The sequence below is a fragment of the Oncorhynchus mykiss genome, chromosome 20 (assembly GCF_057628025.1).
Source record: "Oncorhynchus mykiss isolate SJ-2025 chromosome 20, ASM5762802v1, whole genome shotgun sequence".
Taxonomy (NCBI): Eukaryota; Metazoa; Chordata; class Actinopteri; order Salmoniformes; family Salmonidae; genus Oncorhynchus; species Oncorhynchus mykiss.
This window is the reverse complement of record NC_143041.1, coordinates 18618235-18642823: the sequence shown is the minus strand read 5'-3', so window position 1 is coordinate 18642823 and position 24589 is coordinate 18618235. Positions and strand designations below refer to the sequence as shown.

Here is a 24589-nt window from a genome sequence, read left to right as displayed (position 1 = left end):
GCCAGGCTACATACAGGTACCGTTTAGTCGGGCTGATTGAGGTAGTATGTACATGTAGATATGGTTAAAGTGACTATGCATATATGATAAAGAGAGCATAGCAGTAGCGTAAAAGAGGGGTTGGCGGGTGGTCGGACACAATGCAGATAGCACGGTTAGCCAATGTGCTGAGGCACTGGTTAGTCGGGCTTATTGAGGTAGTATGTACATGAATGTATAGTTAAAGTGAGTAGCAGCAGCGTAAAGAGTAGCAGCAGCGTAAAAGTAGCTGTCCATCCACCTGGACAGCTGATGAAACTGTCTATTTCTGTCCACTATAAAGCCCTTTTGTGGGGGGAAAACTCATTCTGATCGGCTGGGCCTGACTCCCCAGTGGTTGGGCCTGGCTCCCAAATGAGTGGGCCTATGCCTAGTCATGTGACATCCATAGATTAGGGCCTAAAGCATTCATTTCAACTGACTGATTTCCTTGTATGAACTTTAACTCAATAAAAACGTTGAAATTGTTCAATGTTGAGTTTATATTTTTGTTCAGTATACATCAAACACGAGCGAGTGAAGCAGACCGCTGAGTGTCACTTTATTGGACTCTACCAACTGTTTTGTGATCAGCTCTTAACAAAGACAGTGAACGACACCAAGGCCAGGCGACCCCCACTATGCCCGTGGTTGATCCCCTCTTTGTCATAAATGATTGTCTGTAATTAGGTTTATTGATGGGGACTCTGATATCATCCAACTCATTAGTATCTCTGCTTTGTGATCTGGCTATGTTCAGTTCTTCACAATGCAGCATCTGAATAAGGAGAGAAAGAGCCCCCTTTCATTCAGATCAGTGGAGCTTTTGTGCTTTCAAATCAGCTGGTGTCCTTGGCTTAGCATTATGTTTCCTGAGACGCTTTGATTTAGACCTGCAGGTGTTTACTGCTTCGTAAAACTTTTGAGTTGTCTTCTGTTGCCCATGACTCCCAAGTATTGTTTCATCTCTCACATAGTATGATTGTGAGCAGATTGCTATTCAAATTGTATTCAAATGGGCATTCACTCTCACAATAGTCTGCCTTGCTTACTGCCTGGATGGCAAGTGTTCCGTGAAGGAGATGTGAACACAGCAGTCAACAAACGGGGTAATCAGAGCGTTGCATTTCGCACAAAACGCTGCTCTAATCTTCTAGCTGCTCAGGATCGCACAAAGGAATTTATTTAAAAAAAGAAGCGTTGCTGTGGCCAGGCGGAAAAGGGAAAAACAGGGCATTGAATTCCCACTCAGAGTGGAGAAGGGCTCAGTCGTCAACGTTGATTTGCTCAATGGGAAATTGATTGTCCTGACCTATACGTAAAGGAGTATTGTCTTGTGTTGAGAAATGATCTATTAGTGTTAGTGTAGTATTTTTTTCTTATTAACCCTCATCAAAGAGGATTTGATTTTGATATAGGGGTGATTGCAGCGAAAATCACGATCAAAACTTCAAATGATATAGATCAAACAATTCCCTGATATTATGGTAATTAATAGTCCTTTGTCAATACATGATTGAGATATTCCTCCCATTCCTTCTAAATAACGATGCATGTAGACTCTTTGAGCCTCTCTCGGGAGTTCTTATACTCTTATTCCCCCGACAGCCCTCGGGCTACGGCCTGGAGTCCACCTTTACCCTCTCTCCCTCTCTGCTCCGAGACACACACACTCATGCCCTTAGAGAGACTGGCTCTGTCTGTGTGTTCTCAAAGTCACTTCACAGTATGGAGAATTCTGAAATTCTAACCTTGTCCTACTCTGTACATGCCTTAGACAACTATCATTGTTATACAGCACACATACACTACATAGCCAAAAGTACCACTTCGAATTAGTGGATTTAGCTACATTAGCCACATCAAATCAAATTTGTGGCTGACAGGTGTATCAAATTCGAACACACAGCCATGCAATCTCCACAGACAAGAGAACGCTACCTGCCCGAATGCATAGTGCCAACTGTAAGGTTTGGTGGAGGAGGCATAATGGTCTGAGGCTGGTTTTCATGGTTCGGGCTAGGCCATTTAGTTCCTACTTTGTGGCAGCAGTTTTAAGGAAGTCCCTTCAATGTTTCAGCATGACAGTGCCCCCTTACATAAAGCAAGGTCAATACAGAAATGGTTTGTGTAGATTGATGAGGGGGGGGGGGGGGACAGTTTAATACATTTTAAAATAAGGCTGTAACGTAACAAAATGTAGAAAAAAGTCAAGGGGTGTGAGTTCTTTCCGAAGGCACATGCTGAATGTTTGGCATGCCAATGAACGAATGCAGAGAGGCACAAACAGATTGGACCACCGGGCTAGGACAGTTCTGATGGTCCCACGAGGCATTCAAAAGCCCTCTAGTGTAGGATTTGTTTTGTTGTTGTATCTTTCAACTAAAACCAGACATTCCAAAGTGCATGAATGAAGTGTCTGCTTTGAACCCAATAAATAAAAATAATATATATATATATATATATATATATATATATATATATATATATATATATATATATATTTTAATGTGCTTCAATTGAGTGGGATTATTGTGAGAGACAATGCTGTTGATGGTACATTACCCTAATCCACAGAATAGATGGTTTCAGAGACTTGGATGGAGGGTTTAGAGACAAACTAGATTAAAAGTATTACTGCATCATTTCAATTAGACAACACATTTAAAAAAAAATATGTGCAAATGTAGAACACAGAGGCAAATTGTTGAGAATTCAAACCTTCTGCAGCTATTCAGATATGAATAATTAAGATCATTTTCTACGGCATCGCTGAAATGGATTCTGAGGATAAACTGGGGCCAAGTCCCAAATGGGCACCCTATTCCCTGCATAGTGCATACTTCTCACCAGTGCCAAACTTTTTTCACTATGTAGGGAATAGGGTGCCATTTCGAACATAGCCTAGAACACACGTCATCAGTCTGAATTTCCCCCAAACACTGCCTCCTCCTGTTTTGCTGGTGAAAAATGGCATTGTCCCTGAGATGTCTACGGGTGATGGATGAGGGCCTCTGGCATGTCTTAGTGCCTCCTCCACTCGTTAATAGATCATTACTTCTTACCAATGACGTTCCCATCCCATCCTGTGTCGTCTGTGGAATACGTTTCAAAGCTGAGTCTCATGCTGCACACAATCCGCCTGTGACATTTCCCTCTCTCACGCTAATGAACCAAAGGAAGATTGGAGAGTGAATTGGAGGAGGACACAGACAGACAGACAGACAGACAGACAGACAGACAGACAGACACAGACACAGACACACAGACACACAGACAGAAACAGACACACAGACAGACAGAAACAGACACAGACACAGACACAGACACACAGAAACAGACACACAGACAGAAACAGACACAGACAGACAGAAACAGACACATTTAAGCTGTACAGTGGTTCCTCCTTTAAAAGTTGCATCATACTGCAGCACACCTTGCGGGCTGCTGTAGCATTCTATGGCACGTTATCTAATTGCCAGCCATTTTTTTAAATGTTAATTAATACAGGTTAGTGCTAGTTTGACCACCAGAGGGCATCTTTGAGAAGCATTTGATAGTCTCCCATATTGGCATTACGAGAGAATTTAAAACCTTTTTTGTAATAACATAGTACATGGGATTGATTTTAAGAAATTTTGCTTAATCAATTAGATTAATATTATGGTGTTTCTATTCCTAGAAAAACAAAAAGCAAAACTGTCAGGGTTTCCATTAGGATGGAATTGAAAATATTGCTCTGTACAAAGTGATGGTCGGGAGTAGGCTACAGCGCATTTCCACACCCTAATTGTAGTGTAACCAATACTCATTTTGCCTATGGTAGGCCTACAGTAAATCTAAACATGTTTTTTTCAATGACGTGACTCTCCGACAATAATTACATTTAGAGGAATGGAGGAATCTAAATGAATATCTTAGGGGCATTTTCCATTAGGATCTGTGAGAATATCTGAGAATATCTAAGGGACTTTTATATAATTCTAAATGAATTAATAATAATAATAACAACAATAATAATCACTTTGTTTCAAAAGTAACAATATTTTTGAGATTGAGCGAGAAAAAAGCATTTCTTGATCATGGGGTGAGACATTCTCACTCATTTGTAAATGAAGCCAGTTCGTTATTTAGAATGGTTTATTTCTGGAAAAACCTAACTTGATTGTTTTGCAGACATCACTTGCTCAACACATATATCTTTAGAGTATCATGAACATTTTCATGTATCCATGCTTGTCTCAGAGCAGCACGAAGCAGTACTGAAATAGATGGGAAGGCTATATAGAACGATATTTTGGAGATTATAAAAAAAAATATAGCCAGACTAATAGCCATAATGACGCTGTCCAATGTCACCATGTGTATTTGAAAAAGTATTTTCCAGTAAGTAACAATTTGTTTGCCTTCATTAGACAACTTTGTTCCAATATTTCTGTAATTCAGTGATATTTATTCCCATAGTAATTCATTATGGATCCATAACTAAATCAAAATTCTGCATTTTTGAAAGAGTGTTTTTATCATGATTTTATTATCGAAAGCATAAAGATGAAGAAATACAGTACTGCAGAGTATATGCTTTTATATTTGGATAATAAAACATGTGAAGCATTTTGAACATATAAGCCACCTGCATTTGTTTGAGGCTACTGTGCAGTCTGACAAGTAAACATAGCCTACAATACATACCGTGGTAAACATGGGAAAGTGAATCCCAGGAGACCAAGGTTCAATTTCCTGACAGGAAGGAAGGAGTATCCTGGAATGAATGTGTGTGTTCAAACTTTTGACTGGTACTTGCTTAATTAATTTGATTAATTGTATGGTGTTTCTATTCCAGTCTCTGACTCGTTATGACGTTATAATTACTTACATTTGCTTCCACCGTAATGTTTTGTCAGCCATCTTTGCTGAAGAAAGTCACCTGCGACGGGTGGCTCGTGTCAAATTTTGCATTGGAACCACTTGATATGATTGGTAAAATAAAAACCTTCGGGACCCAAATTCATAATGAGTGTTCTAACTCACCCTTATGGTGGTCTGGAGCAATGAAGCCATGAGGCTCAAAGTCCCGCGGTGTAAACTCGCGGGAACCACTGTAGATTAGAATTTCAACCCATTGGTGCCGCATCTAAAGTGAACTGACACTGAAATGAGATGAAGCTGATTGTTTACCTACAGTAATGGCAATGGGGCCCACTGAAGTTGGAGTGAGGGCATTTGATGAACATGGAGCAGTATGCAGCCTTTAAATTGTTGGAATACAGGGTCATCCTATTTCTTGAAAAAGCAATTGGGAAGATTGCCGACACCTGAGATTTCAGGTTGCATTTTCTTAGGGACGTCGTTTCTCCCTCTACTCTGTTTTGGGACCCAATTGATTTAGAGCAGATGAAACCCACTTACCATAATCCAGTGAAGCATGTGTTCAATTTACAGCAGTCTGGTGTTCCCCTCTTCTGTGAATCCAATGAGATCTTCCTGGTTTTCACATTAGCTGGTCTTTTGAATCATGTTGATTTCCTGGCCTGATTTCTTTTCCCTGAGCATGGGGGATGAAAATGGAAAATGACATTGGGATATGTGCCCTCAGCCCTCGAGACGATTCTCTTCCCTCTGAAGTCTGCTCCCGTTCTCTCCGTTCTCCATAACATTTCTTTGCGGAGTACACTTTTTTTTTTGCCGCCGACCATCCAATCCATTTCCATCAAAGGTACTTGTACCATGATAGAGACGTTGTACGACTCAGCCAATCAATGCTTAGAAACAGCCATGTTGTAGTTCCCTTTGGTTTGAGGAAGGACATAGCCCACACAGAGACTGGTGGTGGTATGACAGATTGGTATTTTATAAAGATAATTAGTTGTGATGCACACGTTAGCTCTTTTTGGAGAAGAACTCATTAGCAATTATAACACTCCAATAGGACATGAGGGCTGTGTCTAGACTCAAGAAAATGGATTAGTCACTAATGGGACGCTGTGCTGGAGCCTCAATCACTAATTTGTTCCCGGGCCTCAAGAGCATGAGGTGAGGTGTTTACTGAACCACGGTGAGCTCCAGAAGTATTGGGACAGTGACAATTTTGTTGTTATTTTAGCTCTGCACTCCAGCACTTTGGATTTGAAATAATCCAATGACTATGAGACTAAAGTGCAAACTGTCAGCTTTAATTTGAGGGTATTTTCCTCCATATCAGGTAAATCATTTAGAAGTCACAGCCTTTTTTTGTACATAGGGGACCAAAAGTATTGGAAGAAATTCACTTATATGTGTGTTAAAGTAGTAAAAAGTTAAGTATTTGGTCTCACATTCATAGCATCCAATTACTACGTCACGCTAGTGACTCTACACATTTGTTTCGATGCATTTGCTGTTTGTTTTGGTTGTGTTTCAGTGCCCAGCAGAGATTCATAATAAATAACGTATTGTGTCATTTTGGAGTCACTTTTATTGGAATTAAGAATGGAATATGTTTCTAAACAATTCTACAAGGCTACCATGATTACGGATAATCCTGAATGAATCATGAATAATGATGAGGGAGAAAGTTACAGAGGCATAAATATCATACCCCCCCCCACAAAGATTATAACCTCTCCTGTTATTGTAATGGTGAGAGGTTAGCATGTCTTGGAGGTATAATACACTACATGACCAAATGTATGTGGACACCTGCTTGTCGAACATCTCATTCCAAATTCGGGGGCATTAATATGGAGTTGGTCCCGCCTTTGCTGCGATAACAGCCTCCACTCTTCTGGGAAGGCTTTCCACTAGATGTTGGAACGTATCTGCGGGGACTTCCATTCAGCCACAAGAGCGTTAGTGAGGTCAGGCACTGATGTTGGGCGATTAGACCTGGCTACCGGTCGGCGTTCCAATTCAAAGGTGTTCGAGGAAGTTGAGGTCAGGGCTCTGTATAGGCCAGTCAAGTTCTTCCACACCGATCTCGACAAACTATTTCTGTATGGACCTCTCTTGCACGTCGGCATTGTTATGTTATGCTGAAATAGGAAAGGGCCTTCCTCAAACTGTTGCCACAAAATTGGAATAACAGAATCCTCTAGAATGTCATTGCATGCTGTAGCGTTAAGATTTCCCTACCCAGGAACTAATGGGCATAGCCCAAACCATGAAAAACAGCCCCAGACCATTACTTCTCCTCCACCCAACTTTACAGTTGGCACTATCCATTCTGGTAGGTAGCATTCTCCTGGCATCTGCCAAACCCGGATTTGTTTGTCAGACTGCCAGATGGTGAAGCATGATTCATCACTCCAGAGAACATGTTTCCACTGCTCCAGTGTCCATTGGTGGCAAGCTTTTCACCTCTCTCGCATGGTGATCTTAGGCTTGTGTGCAGCTGCTCAGCCATGGAAACCCATTTCATAATGCTCCCGACGAACAGTTATTGTACTGACGTTGCTTCCAGAGGCAGAATGGAACTTGGTAGTGAGTGTTGCAACCGAGGACAGATTATTTTTATGCACTACGCTCTTCAGCCCCGTGCTATGAGCATGTGTGTCTTACCACTTCGCGGTTGAGCAGTTGTTGCTCCTAGACGTTTCCACTTACAGCACTTACAGTTAACCGGGGAAGCCCTAGCAGGGCAGAAATTTGACAAACTGACTTGTTGGAAAGGTGGTATCCTATGTAAGGGAAGCCCTAGCAGGGCAGAAATTTGACAAACTGACTTGTTGGAAAGGTGGTATCCTATGATGGTGCCACGTTCAAAGTCACTAAGCTCTTCAGTAAGGCCATTCTACTGCCAATGTTTGTCTATGGAGATTGCATGGCTGTGTGCTTGAGTTTATACACCTGTCAGTGTGGCTGAAATAGCAGAACCCCCTAATTTGAAGAGGTGTCCACATACTTTTGTATATATAGTGTATTTGTGCGTCTGTAATCATTATTCACAATTCATTCACGACTATCCGTAATCATGGTAGCATCCACATTGCGTATTTAGAAACATATTCAACAGGTTTTTTTTTTTTACAATAAAATGGACTCCAAAATGACACAATACATTATTTAATATGAATTTCTATTGGGCACAAAATAATTAGAAACACAATCCAAACAAACAGCAAATGCATCCAACAAGTTTGTCGAGTCACAAGCGTGATGTAGTCATTGTGTGCTTGGAATATGGGACCAAATGCTAAACTTCAGACTACTTTAATACAAATAAGTGAATTTGGCCCTATTCTTTGGTGCCGTAAAATGTGGGGACTATGTACTTAAGTGCTGTGATTTCTAAACGGTTCACCCGATATCAAATCCTAAATGCTGGAATACAGAGCCAAAACAACAAAAAATGTCTCAATACTTGTGTGTGTGTGTGGACGTGTTTAACTATTCCTGAATAGTAAGCAAACTGGAGACATTTTGTTAGTCCTCGCAAGGTCAAATGCTATTTCTAGGGGGATTAGAGTTAAGGTTAGAATTATGTTAAGGGTTTGGAGCTAGGGTTAGGGTTAAGGTTAAGGTTAGGCTAAGGGTAAGATTACAGGTTAGGGTTAGGGAAAATGGGATTTTGAATGGGACTGAATTGTGTGTCCCCTCAAGGATTGCTGTACAAGACTGTGTGTGTGTGTGTGTGTGTGTGTGTGTGTGTGTGTGTGTGTGTGTGTGTGTGTGTGTGTGTGTGTGTGTAAAAGCCTGTCTGTAGGGGGATCAGGGGGCATATAGACAGTGAGCAAAGGTCCTATTGATGGAGACCCACCAACAAACCAGAGCTTTTAATTCAGTGTAACACGATTTAACACTCAATTGGCCTTGAGTAATAGCCAGCCAGACAATGAGCAATCCCTTTTGTCTTGTGTCAGCAAGTCATTCAATGAATCCTCCTCCTCACCCCATCTTGGCCCCATTCTCTCTTTTTTATTAAAAACAATTTCGCTCGCTATTCTCCCCAACCTTGTATCGATCCCAGACGGTTTTAGAGGCACTTTTAATTTCATTTTCATTTGACACCGTTTGAGTAGCTTAAAAACAATCAAGGAAATCCAGTTGGCAGATCCATTATGTTGGCTGATGTGGAGGTAAGGGGCCTGGGCTGGGCTCCCGGGTGTTTGCCCTGGGATGTGTTGTCACCAGGGGAGCAGGGGAAAGGAACAGGGGGGATTTTCTTTGAAAGACATGGGGAGTGAAGCAGATCAATCCCATCATGCTTTTGGGCTGTGAATAGTGCTGTGCTTTCTTTGATTACGTCCTCATTAGCAGTATTTGTTTTAAAGCCAAAGCGATGCTCTTATACTCTGTGGATTCACCCAGTCCAAGCCAAGGGTTCCATCCCAAATGGCACCCCGTACCCTGTAAAGTACACTACTTTTGACCAGCACCAATAGGGCTCTGTTCAAAAGTGGTGCACTATGCATGGAATAGGGTGCCATTTAGGATACAGCCCTAGTCTCTGGAGGTCTTACTTAAGCTGCTGCGGATAACGTAACATAAGCCCTCTGCAGTGGGCGAGTGTTAGTGTGAGACTGTCTTTTCTCCTTTGTCGCGGACTCATGGTGCAGTGAACGAATGGGCTTAAGATCACTGTGTGTCCTGTGTGTCTCGTTTTTAAATCCCTCAACCGGGAATAATTTGCCCTAGCTCTGTAGGACCTCTAAAATGAAGAGCAGTCAGTGCTCAAGGTTGCCAAGTCCTGCGAGGGTGTGTGTGAGCTAAATATTCGAGAAGATTCGGAAAAATGTCATACTAATCATGAGGAGAGAGAGAAGATCTTATAGGGGATTGAGACTCAGATCCCTTTATAGTTGCTGTAACGCAATGCGTAATCTGTGTCAGCTGCCCACTGTGGAACTGCCAAAGCCTAGAGTCACTGTTGCATGCAGTGGTTGTGTATCCAAACTGAGCGATTGCAAAGGGAAGTCATGAAGCAATTGACTCTGACTCTCTTTACAATAACCGTTTCTTCTTAATCATTATTCTTAATCGTTTCCTCACATTGACTTAAGGCAATGCATTCAACGCTGTAATGTGAGCATTAGTACTCACAGAAGGCTAAAATTCGATTTTCATAATATTATATTTTCTTCTTATGACAATGTACAGGATGTGTTTTATAGTGAGATTGATGTGCTGCTTACTTCACCGTACTTAATCCTCTCTTTCTCTCTCTCTCTCTCTCTCTCTCTCTCTCTCTCTCTCTCTCTCTCTCTCTCTCTCTCTCTCTCTCTCTCTTTCTCTACCTCCTACCCCAGCCTGTGAGCTGATGACCCAGGGCATCCTGGCCCTGGTCACCTCTACGGGCTGTGCATCGGCCAGCGCCCTCCAATCCCTGACGGACGCCATGCACATCCCGCACCTGTACGTCCAGCGGAGCGGCGAGGGCTCGCCACGCACCGCCTGCCAGCTCAACCCCAGTCCTGATGGCCAGCGCTACACCTTGGCGGCGCGCCCACCCGTCCGCCTCAACGAAGTCATGCTCACCCTGGTCGGCGAGCTGCGCTGGCAGAAGTTCATTGTCTTTTATGACAATGAGTATGGTAAGTGTGGAGTATGTACTGGCGCCCACTCTACCTAGCTCGTGAACGCGCCTCAGAGCCGCAGCTTAAAAAAGGATTCTGGAGCATGGTGGAAGGAGGTTGATGACGAGGGGTGTGGGGGCGAGGGGTGAAGGGTGGGGTGGTTCCGGCGACACAGGTGCTCCAATCAATGGAGCCCCTCAGGGTTGAGCGATCAGATGGAGTAAATGGAGCTTACTCACGGTCACATGGGAATCTCGCTGTGAGAAGAGGGAGAGAGGCTGTCTTACTCATCAACGAACCACCTGTTCCTGAGACTTATTGAATGGTGTTAATCAGGATCAAATGAGTCAGATAGTAGCGCAAACCCACTTGAGAACTCACACTCACACTTTACTCCCCCCCCCCCCCCCCTTACTAGCTCTGACTTTGCTGATTGCTACTTTATTCAGGAACATGTACTTACTATGACTGTGATATGTGGTTGTCCCACCTAGCTATCTTAAGATGAATACACTAGCTCTAGGTCGCTCTGGATAAGAGTGTCTGCTAAAATGACAAATGTAAATGTATGATGGAATGTACTGTACAGTAGCTCCATGATTGGATCCATGATTTTACAGCATGTTCCTTGCAGCTCAATGCTTTTAGATTAGAATACTATTCCCTATTTGATATTGTTCCGTTATAGGCCGATGTGTCTACATTTTTGAATGTAGAGAGAGGCAACAGAAAAGTTTGGAAGTTCAACCTGTCTATGTTTGGTTTGCTTCAGTGATGCCCTTGAACCAGGGTCTTTATCAGTATTACCCAGGTTATTTCATTATTGTCGGATGACTGCTTACCGGCATGTTCACACAGGCAGCCCAATTCTGATATTTATTTCTACTAACTGGTCTTTTGACCAATCACGTTGGATCTTTCCCAGAGCTGATCTGATTGGTCAAAAGACCAAATAGTGAAAAAAATATATCAGAATTGGGCTGCCTGTCTAAACACAGCCTATGAGGGATTTTCAGTTCTTCACCATGGGATTTGGATTCTCAGAACAGTGTAGCAGATTGCAGTGCATGTGTGGGTGGCATAGGCCATATTAGGGGTAAGATATGAATGTTTCCGGCTGCTATTCTGTTGTTGATCAAAACCACGAGCAAGCTGATACGGCACTCTATCCACATGAGGAAGAGATTAGAAACGGCTGTTATATCTTCATGTTTTGCGCTTCTTCATTTGTTCTCTTAGTGAATGTGGCATTTTAATATGAATGGTTTTTAATTGCTTTCATAAACCTGTTTGTTTCACCGTATTAGCTTGTGTTGCGTCCTATAATTGGACTTTTAAGAAAGCAAAAGTGATGTCAATTAACTTCTACGGCAATTAAGATAGCTAGTGAATATAAAGTGTTAGCCTGTAGAGGATTGGTTTAATGTGTATCCTTCAATATTTTCCCCACAGCATCTTCGTATGACTTCAATTCCTATGGAGTTCTGTACACCGATTGTTGCATCATCCCCACGTAGTTTTGGCCAATGAATCAGATCAAATCAAATTGTATTTGTCCTTTTCCAACGATGCAGAGTTAAAGATAAAACCATTTAATGAAAAGTTTAAATAGTGACAAGAAATTAATACACAGTGAATTAACGGATAACAATAATGAGTAAAAAATAACTATATATATATACAGGGAGTACCAATACCGAGTCAATGTGCAGGAGTACGACTTTTGGGGTACCAAAAACTATTTTAGGGGGCCAAAAGTATTTGGACAAATTCACTTATGTGTATTAAAGTAGTCAAAAGTTTAGTATTTGGTCCCATATTCCCAGCAGATAACGAACACATCAAGCTTGTGACTACAAACTTGTTGGATGCGTTTGCAGTTTGTTTTCATTCTGATTCAGATTATTTTGTGCCCAATAGAAATGAATGGTAAATAATGTAGAGTCATTTTGAGTCACTTTGATTGTAAATAAGAATGAAATATGTTTCTAAACAGTCCTACATTAACGTGGACGCTACCATGATTACGGATAATCCTGAATGAATCTTATAGAGGCATGCAAATCATTACCCCCCCCCCCCCCAAAAAAATGCTAACCTCCACTGTTATTGTAATCGTGAGAGGTTAGCATGTCTCAAATTAAAGCTGACAGTCTGCACGTTAACCTCATAGTCATTGTATAATTAAAAAGTAGGTGTCGTGTCCCAATACATTTGGAGCTCCCTTTAGGTAGGGGTAAAGTGACTAGGCAACAGGATGGATAATAGACAGTAGCAGCAGCAGCATATGTGGTGAGTGTGAAAGTCTGTGTTGCGCCAGCATGCATGTGTGCACATGTTACGCGTGTGTGAACATATGTAGCGCGTGGGTGTGTTGGAGTGTCCGTGTAAGTACGTGACTGTGTGGGTAGAGTCCAGTGTGTGTCAGTGCAAGAGAGTTAGTGCAAAAAAAAGGGTCAATGCAGGTAGTCCGTGTAGATATTTGATTAGCTATTTAGCAGTCTTGTTCAGCAGTCTTATGGCTTGGGGATTGAAGCTGTTCAGGGTCCTGTTGTTTCCAGACTTGGTGCACTGGTACCACTTGCTGTGCGGTAGCAGAGAGAACAGCCTAAGTCTTGGGTGGCTGGAGCCTTTCGGAAAAAAAATTGGGGCTTCCTCTGACAACGCCTGACCTCAAACCTGTATACAGTTCTATTATGTTCTATTATGATATTCTTCTAGTGTTTCAAAGAGTTTTAGAGGCCGTCGAGGATGCATAATGTCTTTCTGTTCTCAAGGTAAACAAACATGCATGTGGACGTTACAAAAGAGGGTCGCGCAACACTACACTTTACAATCGAAGGTCATAACAGAGCACAAGAAATGGTTGTCACCGAACTATCTGACTCACCAAATGAGTTGGATTATAAACAGGCATATACAAGCCAGCTTTTTCCTCCCCACAACTCCATCCCCCCAAACCCAACCTCAGCAATATCCCTCCCTTTGATGAGCAAAGGCATTAAAAAGTGAGGGGAGGAGAAAAAGGCACATTTATTCAAATTAAGGCCTTTGTTTAAGTTTATTAGGAGCAGATGGGGTCTGGGTTTGGGTGTCCAGGCCTGGCTCCAGCCTGGCCCAGGCCTGACAGCTGAATGATGATGATTAAGGAGAGTCCTTGGATTGCATTGCGTCTTCCATCCCATCTCCCCCTTCTCCACACTGCCTCCCTTGCCTTCCCTGTCCTCTCTTAACCTCCATGCTCATTCTCCCTTTCATTTTTTAATTCTGTCTGTCTTGCATCCTCTCTCTCTCTCTTCTAATTCACTTTACGTCTGTGTCTCTCTCTCTTCTCTCTCTCTGTTTATTTTGCTGTCGCACTCTCTCACTTTCTCTCTCTCTCATTCTTTTTCTCTGTTACTTCCTCATGGAAATCCTGCTTCGCTCCATAAAGCACAGACAATTCCCTCTTCTTGCTTGCTGACAAAAGGACAAAAGGGCAAATCCCTCTTACCTGTTATAGAAATGTGTGCAGTGATGCTGCTTGAAATGCAGAAATAGCATTATTTTTTATTTTTTTTAACTTCAGTCCCATGAACAGTGTGGAGTAGACAGTTTTTGGCTGGCATATGGTTAGAAACAACTGCCGAGACAATGTTTACTGCTCTGCGTTCTCCATATATCTGGCTAACACCTAACTCGAAGTCCTCCTGACTTTACCCGGGTCGCGTCAGCCAAACTAGTTGCCATCATTGCGGATTGTGAAAGCAGTCCTTTTGGTTATACCATGCACGCCACTTGCTACATAGCACTGCTTTGAACACGGGGTCAGTCTTGTAAAAAATAACAGAGTGAGTAATGAATGAATAAATACATTAATTCATTAAAGGTGCACTATGCAGAAATCGCTCCGGCATTTCCTGGTTACTAAAATTTTAGTAAAGTACGGAGAATCATTGTACCATCTTAACCACTGTGAAATATATTTTCCATAACCCAAAATATTGTATTTTCAGGTGTTTGAAGCTGGTGTACAAAACCGAAAATAAAAGATACAAAAACAAAACTTAAGAATGCGAAGCCAAGAAATAGCGCACATAGAACAGATCTACCGCTTCTTGGACTTGCTTTGCCATGAGAATGACAGATCTATAGCTCACGTTTGTATGTGAATTTGGTCGGGTCTCCCAAAAAGTGACATATTGCAGCTTTAATAATCGAGCCCCACTCGATTGGCTGGGCTATGTCATTATCCTGTGGGAGGCGTTGGGACTCAGGATTTAGACAGCGGGTCTCTATAGAATGAGGAAATGTGGAGAGAAGGGCGAAAACACACCACCGTTACAGTTCATTGAATTGATTTACCCGTTGCATTGATCTGCTCCGTCCTTCACACAGTGCTTCGGCTCACGCTGCGGCTCCGTCGAATGTTCCACCGAGCATGACACAGCAGCTAGGGCCACATCAAATATGGACTCCCAATCACACACAGGCGGACTGGGTTAAGGCTGGCTGCAACCAGGGACTGGATTGTCACCCTGTCCCTTATATGGTGCACTGCTTTCGACCAGGTTCCATACTCATGCTGGGACTTCCTGTTTTCATCAGCACCAATAAGAGGCACCTGTTAGCCAGCCGGGAACGAAAGCCTCCTGACTTTGTGAAAACAGAGAAAAAAAAGATGGGAGAGTGAGGTGAGAAGCAATGAGGGCTGGATGATGTGTGTTGACTCACGGGGTTGTGACCTCACAATGCTGTACATGGGTTTCTGCCTTCATTTCCGCCTGCTGGTTTACAATGCTGTCTGGAGCTGACAGGCTGTAATATATCTATGCGCTGAGTGTACAACACATTAAGGACACCTGCTCTTTCCAAGACATAGACTGACCAGGTGAATCCAGGTGAAAGTGATGACGCCTTATTGATGTCACATGTTAAATCCACTTCAATCAGTTCAGATGAAGGGGAGGAGACAGGTTGAACAAGGAGTATTATTTTTTACGCCTTGAGACAATTGAGACATGGATTGTGTGTGTGTGCCATTCAGAAGGTGAATGGGCAAGAAAAAAATGCAAGTGCCTTTGAACAGGGTGCGGCTGAAGTTGCCAGGCGCATCGGTTTGTGTCAAGAAATACACTACTGCTGGGTTTTTCACGCTCAACAGTTTCCCCGTGTGTATCAAGAATGGTCCAGCACCTAAAGGACATCCAGCCAACTTGACACAACTGTGGGAAGCATTGGGGGTCAATATGGGGCGGCATCCCTGTAGAGGCTTTCACCACCTTGCCGAGTCCGTTCCCCAACAAATTGAAGCTGCACTGAGTGCAAAAGCTACAACAGTAAGTGCCAGGCGCACCGGCTTGAAAGTGTCAAGAACTTCAACGTTGCTGTGTTTTTCACACCCACCTGGAAATAGTTTCCAGTTTCCTCAAGAATGGTCCACAGGACATCCAGATGACTTGACACAACTGTGGGAAGCATTGGAGTCAACATGGGCCACCATCCCTCTGGAACACTTTTGAGGCGGTTCAAAGGGCAAACGGGTGTGTATTCTTATGTTGGTGATAGGTCATTTATAGGGGTCGGGGTAAACTGGTTGAGTGGATACACAGGTTCAGGGTTCGCCACATAAGATTTTCATAATCACTATCAGAGTTGAATGCAGGGCATTTGAAGTTCAGCACCAGTTCAACACCCCATGTGCCTGACCTGATGTGCTAATACTTTCCCTATTAGCACTCTAGCTGAAATTATTAATTTACTTCTCGGCTTCATCATTTTGCTTATGCATGTACAGGTAGCTGCCCAAATAACGGAAATACGAGTAAGTGAGGGATGCATAGTATATTGAACTATTTTGGCTAACATGGCCATGCCCCATAGGATGACAATGCCCCCATCCACAGGGCATGAGTGGCCACTGAATGGTTTAATGAGCATGAAAACGATGTGAACCATATGTCGTGGCCGTCTCAGTCACCAGATCTCAACCCAATTGAACACTTATGGGAGGTTCTGGAGTGGCGCTTGAGACAGTGTTTTCTACCACCATCTACAAAACACCTCATTATGGAATGACTCATGGGAAAATGTATCTTTCCCATAGAGTTCCAGACATTTGTAGAATCTATTCCAAGGTGCATTGAAGCTGTTCCGGCAGCTTGTGGTGGCCCAATGCCCTATTAACTTGGTGTTTCCTTTATTTTGGCAGTTACCTGTATTTTCCCAGTCTAGACGTGTGGTCCGCAGCAATTTCATTATATTTAGTGGTGTACCTTTATGAATCACAGGCCGTAAAGTCAGGGGGGGGGGGGGGGGGGGGTTATTACTGTAGCAGTTCTTAATGCCCACTGTCCTGATAGTAATGCCAGCCTCAGTATAAATAAACAAATATCAGCCTGCGGAGGTGATTTCATTTATGGACGAGGAGGAGGAGAGGAGATGTCTGGATTGAAATCAGCTGAGTCACTCCTAGAACTCCTATTACCTTTTACCGCTCCCTTACCCCTCGCTGTGTCATTCAAAATGAGGGATGATATTATCGAGACACCCTGCAGAATGCAGGAACGACATGAACCCAGACAGATTTATTTATACAAACAGTCCCCCCCCCCCCCCCCCGGGAGTGCATGGCTCGGCTTTCGGAGTGGAGGAAAAGGAGGACAAATCCACTCCCAAGCCAGTCACCCCTACCATCTGCCCAAGTCAAGTAACAAAGTATTGCCAGTTAATTAGTCTCCATCTAGCAGATCCTATCTGCTACAGCCGAACAAGTGAACTCGGCGATTGCTCATTTCACGGCAGCTATTGCCTAAGCCTGGCGAGAATGCTAAGGGTGTACCCCGAACCCTTACTAGATAGAGATACATATTTACAGAGCATTAGTGCCTAAATAAACGCCTACTGTGGCCTTAAGCTCGTTTGCTTTCTAGTTTATCTTAGCTTGCAGCGTTACTAGCCTATGAATCCTGATAACACCACCTACTTGGTGATCCGAAGCCAAAAACGTGAAGTTGATTGACCCCCCGTCGAGGGAGGAGTATAATTTTTCTGTATACTCCTGTATAAACATTTTTATGATGACTATAACATTTGTTGGCACCTTCAATTAATTCAAATTTGCCGAACTGCTAAACTTGGAACCAATCAGAACCCTTGTACATACTCCTTGTGATGAAGGCAGCCAATGGCCTGCTTCTATCTAGCCAATTTATTTAAAGCTAGCTAATGTTAGTTTGACTAGCCTAGCTAGCTACTGTAAAAGTCCATGTGTGTTTTCATTAGCTATCTCTCAAAAAACAAAATTTTTGAATTATGTTTTGACATGATTATATGTCTCATTCAAAGTAAATAGCTGCAGGCTTTAAGAAACATTCAATCATATACTTTGCATAGAAACCCAAATAAAAGCATGTAGATAGCAGTGCAGGCTGCTGAGGGGAGGACGGCTCATAACAGTGGCTGGAATGGAGTAGAATTGGTGGAATAGAGTGAAAAAAAGAGATGTGGTTGATACCATTCGCTCCATTCCAGCCAATCAATGTACACAATATACAGTATACAAAAGTATGTGGACACGCCTTCGAATTAGTGGATTCGGCTATTTCAGTCACACTCATTGTTGACAGGTGTATAAAAGCGAGCCACACAGCCATGCAATCTCCATAGACAAACATTGGCATTAGAATGGCCTTACTGAAGACCTCGGTGACTCCGTCATACGATGCCACTTTTCCAACAAGTCAGTTCATCAAATGTCTGCCCTGCTAGAACTGCCCCGGTCAACTGTAAGTGCTGTTATAGTGAAGTGGAAACATCTAGGAGCAACAACGGCTCCTTGAAGTGGTAGGCCACATAAACTCACAAGAACGGGACCGCCGAGTGCTGAAGCGCATAGCGTGTAAAAATCTTCTGTCCTCGGTTGCAACACTCACAACCGAGTTCCATTCTGCCTCTGGAAGCAACGTCAGCACAAAAACTGTTCATCGGGAGCATCATGAAATGGGTTTCCATGGCCGAGCAGCCGCATACAAGCCTTTGATCACCATGCGCAATGCCAAGCCTCGGTTGGAGTGGTGAAAAGCTCGCCACCATTGGACTCTGGAGCAGTGGAAACGCATTCTCTGGAGTGATGGATCATGCTTCACCATCTGGCAGTCTGGGGAGGGCCCTTTCCTGTTTCAGCATGACAAGGCCCCCGTGAACAAGGCGAGGCCCATACAGAAATGGTTTGTCGAGATCAATGTGGATAAACTTGACAGGCCTGCACAGTGCCCTGACCGCAACCCCATCAAACACCTTTGGGATGAATAGGAACACCGACAGCGAGCCAGGCCTAAACGCCCAACATCAGTGAACGACCTCACCACTGCTCTTGTGGCTGAATGCAAGCAAGTCTCCCGCAGTAATTTTCCAACAATTAGTGGAAAGCCTTCCCAGAAGAGTGGAGGCTGTTATAGACGCAAAGGGTTTGATCAACGCCATGTTAATGCCCACGGTTTTGGAATGAGATGAGCATTTTAGTCGCGTAGTGTATATCATGTGCCGCGGAAGGCACAATCCTACAATGTTGCAGTCCAGAGAGGAGAACTTTACCGTCTATGTGCCAAAAGCCTGGACCTCTGATGGAGACTGTAGAACTATCCGGCGTAGACGTATCAGAAGGATTCCACCCTGGTCACCAATGTAGAGAGAGACAAGTGCCTTTGCAGAATGCAGTCTAAAGCTTGTGTGGTCCAGAGACGAGCACTTTGCCATCTATGGCAAAAGCCTGGACATTTTTTTTATTCATATATTCAAAAAAAAAATAAAACCTCATTCCACGTTGACATGATGAGGTATTGTGTGTAGGCCAGTGACACAAAATCCCAATTGAATCCATTTAAAATGGACTGTAACACAACAAAGTGTGCAAAAAGTAATGGGACGTGAATACTTTCTGAATATACATTTCTGTAAATAATGCTGAATGATAATTTCCAGAGCTGCTTGATGCTCTGAGGCAGCTTGCTCCAGGAGAGGCCAACAGAAGTCACCTCACATCACAGGTCCAGGCTGATCCTCCAGCAGCACCCAGCTACAAAGCAGCCCGCCAGCCCTTCTCCTTTCCTATCCTCTCCTCTGGAAGGCAGACTAGTTGACGCCTATGTGGGAGCACAGGAAGTGCTGCCCTCGTTAGCATGGTTAACATTTGAATCATTCGAAGATGACGTAAATGTATATCATCGGGAATTCACTCTGAGAATGGTGTGAAGCTTTGGGGGAGCGGAGGAGAGGATAGGGTGTGCCCGAATGGAGGTGGATTATCATCAATTGTCAGGTGCCACAGTACAGATGTTCCTTTGGCGGCTGTTTCTTTTTTTTCTTTTGCTTGTAGTGTAGGGCCATGCGTGTGTAAATTATTTAATTTAATGCCGCTCCATATTTCACACGTATACCAGAGCTGCCTGAGTGAGCTCACTCTGATTTAAGCCAGCCAGACTGGATGTAAATTTTACTGCCAGACGTTTATGAAAAGTGTCAGTAATTCTGGCTTAATTTACATGTGATTGAATGTATAGCTCTCAATTGGAATCCACATCCAGTGACAGCGCTCACTCCTCATCATGTTCAATTCTTAATAGGAATTCAGTTATTTTGAGAATCCACTTAAAGATCTTATGACGGCTTATACATATTTATGGCTGTATTAACTAATACACATTTTTTAAAAGCGGCCTCATTTACACTAAACCATTGCCAGATTCACAGTCACAGTGAGCCAACAGAGAATGCCAGCCTGGTAATTATATTCCTGTCTCAGAATGACTGAGTCTTGATGTTAAATGTACCGGTATTGTATTCTTTGTGAGGCACAGTAAAAACCTCCCGTTACTTTAAGTAGACATACACCAGCCATACAGAGTGCATTCTATGTGCATTCCATGTGCATTCTATGCTTAAAAACACAAATCTGTGTTAGGAGAGTCAATGGCGACTTCCTGCTGCCAATTTCACCCAAAGTACTAAGACCCTTTTCTTTGACCATCTTTAACTTTGAGGCAATCGTGATGACCGCTTCGACACTGCATTTCAGAGTGTAGCTTCTCATCAGCGGTCGGACTTCACACATGTCGAGCTGATGATGAATTCTTAGGGGATGGTCGTTGAGCGGAGCCTTCATGGTCGTCAGATTCGCAGCGGCAATTTGTTGTCGCTGATTAAGCATTCAGCGGTGCCTGCAAGTGTTATTGTCTGGACACCTGCAGCAGCTCCAATATTTGGGCCCTTCTATTTTCTTTCTTATCGCCAATGCTTTGATGTTGCCTCTCACTATAGTCCCTAATTGGCCAGGGATCTTCACTAAGGGGAAGAGGTGGTAGCGGGAATAGGGACTCGGTGAGAGGCTGTGTGTGTTAATGACTCCGTCTCCTTCTTAAACTCCACCCAGCACACTCACCTTGGGCCCTCACCATGTGACGTGGATGGTCTAGGAGACTGGGGGGTTGTGAGGGCGATGGGAGTGCTATGAGACTAGGATAGAGATGGAGATATGGGGAGGAAGAGAGAGACATGTCAGGGGAGGTAGAGAGAGGGGGAGAAAGACATGAGGTAATTGGAGAGAGGGGGAGAGAGAGAACGGGGGGGGGGAAGCGAGATCACAAGTCATCTCACTTTAATTTGTTCTTAACACGAACTTGAGTCCTCCAAGACCATCCATACTGAAGTCTCCCATTACCCTCCCAATTACAGGGTTAGGCCGGTGTAGGCCGTCATTGTAAATAATGATTTGCTCTTAAGTGACTTGCCTAGTTAAATAAAGATTATTTTTTTTTTACTACAACAACCTAGATTGAGAAAAAGTCTTAGCACTGAAGTTCTCTTGTTCTCTGTTTCTCTCTCTCTCTCTCTCTCTCTCTCTCTCTCAAAGGTGTGATATAGGTGTGATATAATATGATCTGATACGACATGAAGGCTTTTCTGACTGGACCTGGTACTGAACTGAACACACTTTGACATTTGTCTTTATTAACTGTTTTTGTGTTTTTCCATTTTCTTCTCCTCTATGAGAGCTGTTGGGTAGCTCCCTTACAATGCCTGTCCTGTTGCGACTCATCCCACATGGCCAAGAAATATGGCCAAGATGAAGCGTTATGGAGACTATTCATACTGCGTCTGATGTAAAGTAATGTGATGCATTACACTGTAGCTGTCACGATAACATAATATGCAGGCTCAAATCCATAAAAACACTATATTGTACTTTTATGAGGGAAAAAAACGGATAACGGATACATCTCAACACATCATACCGAAACCCTTGCCCTTTGGGTAATCACTCTGCATAACTCTGCCTTTGCTGCTAATAGAGCAGGGTTTGACAGCAGCCTAAGACCCTTCAGTCTCTTCCCCCGCGCCTCGCCTCTCCTCAGTCAGGGACGCCGATGGAGGGAAGGCGGGAGGCACCAGCAGCCGCCATGATAAATGACACTTCTCTCCTCACTCCCCTAGCTCCTGGGGATCTAGCCATTTGCCTGTGACAGCGAGGTGTGTTTTCAGCCAAGATATTTAAATGGGATCCCAATGCTCTTGGGGGAGAATGAGGGTGTAGGCCTATTGTAGCTTCCTCTTTGACTCAGGCAGATTACGCTGAGCTCCTCCATGTGCTTGTTGGTAGGGGCCAGGGCATTAGCCTGGTCTTAGATGCGCAATTGCTTTTGGCTCTCTACTCTACTTTGAAGCTGAAGTCATTTTGTCCCCCTCCGCCTCCTCCTTCGACGGCTTCTCTTCAGCTCTGAGTGAAACAGTGGGAGGGAAGAAGTCATTTGAAAGGAGTCACCGTCTCGTGCATTCTTCTGAGATGCTCTTACCAAGACATGGTGAAAATGCATTTATCGAAGGGATGTCCAATCCGGATTTTTTTTATTACAACAACCTAGACTGAGAAAAAGTCTTAGCACTGAAGTTCTCTGTCTGTCTGTCTGTCTGTCTGTCTGTCTGTCTGTCTGTCTGTCTGTCTGTCTCTTTCTCTCTCTCTCGCTCTCTCTCGCTCTCTCGCTCTCTCTCTCTCTCTCTCTCTCTCTGGAGGATGGATGAGTGTGGAGTTTCTCCACTGGACCTGAGAAGCAGAGGTGCTGTGTGCCAGCTCTCTGGAATGAGAGAATTAAGTGAATATCAAATAGCTCCAGTCTTTGGGACTAGGAAAAGTATTAACTGGCTGGCCAGTCATCCATACACCTAGAACATTCCGGCCTCACTCTATACAGTCTAGAACTAGCAACCGCAGGGAGAAAAAGTGACCTCACCTCATATCCAATGTGTTGGGTATTGACATCCAGCCATTTTGACTCCAGTCCTTTCCACAGTTGTGTCAAGTTGGCTGGATGTCCTTTGGGTGGTGGATCATTCATGATACAAACAGGAAACTGTTGAGCGTAAAAAATCCAGCAGCATTGCAGTTCTTGACACAAACCGGTGCACGTGGTATCTACTACCATACCACGTTCAAAGGCACTTAAAGTCTTTTGTCTTGCCCATTCACCCTCTGAGTGGCACATACAGTGCATTCGGAAAGTACTGTATTCAGACTCGTTCCCTTTTTCCACATTTTGTGACATTACAACCATATTCTAAAATGGATACAATACATTTTTCCCTCATCAATCTACACACAATACCCCATAATGACTAAGAGAAAACAGGTTTTTAGAAATGTTTGCAAATGTATAAAAACTACATAACAGAAATACTTTATTTGTAATCAGACCCTTTGCTATGAGACTCGAAAATTGAGCTCAGGTGCATCATGTTTCCATTGATCATCCTTGAGATGTTTCGACAACTTGATTGGAGTTCATCTGTGGCAAATGCAATAGATCGGACATGATTTGGAAAGGCACACACCTGTCTATATAAAGGTCCCACAGTTGACAGTGCATGTCAGAGCAAAAACCAAGCCATGAGGAATTGAAGGAATTGTCCATAGAGCTCTAAGGCAGGACCGTGTCGAGGCACAGATCTGGGGAAGGGTACCAAAACATTTCTGCAGCATTGAAGGTCCCCAGGAACACAGTGACATCCATCATTCTTAAATGGAAGAAGTTTGGAACCACCAAGACTCTTCCTAGAGCTGGCCTCCCGGCTAGACTGAGCAATCGGGAGAGAAGGGCCTTGGTCAGTGAGGTGACCAAGAACCCGATAGTCACTCTGACAGAGCTCCAGAGTTCCTCTGTGGAGATGGGATAACTTTCCAGAAGGACAACCATCTCTGCAGCACTCCACCAATCAGGCCTTTATGGTAGAGTGGCCAGACGGAAGCCACTCCTCAGTAAAAGGCACATGACAGCCCAGTTGGAGTTTGCCAAAAGGCACCTAAAGGACTTTCAGACCATGAGAAACAGGATTCCCTGGTCTGATCAAACCAATATTAAACTCTTTGGCCTGAATGCTAAGCGTCACGTCTGGGGGAAACCTGGCACCATCCCTACGGAGAGTTATGGTGGTGGCAGAATCAATTTGTGGGGGGATGTTTTTCAGTGGCAGAGACTGGGAGACTAGTCAGGATCGAGGGAAAGATGAATGGAACAAAGTACAGAGAGATCCTTGATGAAAAACTGCTGCAGAGCACTCAGGACCTGAGAGTAGGGAAAGGTTTACCTTCCAACAGGACAACAACCCTAAGCACACAGCCAAGACAACGCAGGAGTGCCTTCGGGCTAAGTCTCTAAATGTCCTTGAGTGGCCCCGCCAGAGCCTGGACTTGAACCCAATCGAACATCTCTGGAGAGACCTGAAAATAGCTGTGCAGCGACGCTTCCCATCCAACCTGACAGAGCTTGAGAGGACCTGCAGAGAAGAATGGGAGAAACTCACAAAATACAGGCGTCATACTCAAGAAGACTCGAGGCTGTCATCGCTGCCAAAAGGTGCTTCAACAAAGTACTGAGAAAAAGGGTCTGAATGCTTACGTAAATGTGATATTTCAGCTTTGTATTATTAATGCATTTGCAAACATTTCTAAAAAACAGATTTTGCTTTGTCATTATGCGGTATTGTGTGTAAATCGATGAGGGGGGGGGGGGGGGGGGGGAACTATTTAATCCATTGTAGAAAAAGCTGTAACG

At 43.6% G+C, this 24589-nt stretch overlaps 1 protein-coding gene across 3 annotated transcripts in view; it reads left to right on the top strand.

Moving 5' to 3' along the window:
* LOC110499015 (glutamate receptor ionotropic, delta-1-like) overlaps positions 1-24589 on the top strand; it is a 428806-nt gene that overhangs the window by 211998 nt on the left and 192219 nt on the right. For all 3 annotated transcript variants that reach the window (XM_036955857.2, XM_036955858.2, XM_090212430.1), the window contains one exon: positions 10242-10526. In XM_036955857.2, the coding sequence (XP_036811752.1) occupies positions 10242-10526 (285 nt within the window). The remainder of the gene's footprint in view (positions 1-10241; positions 10527-24589) is intronic.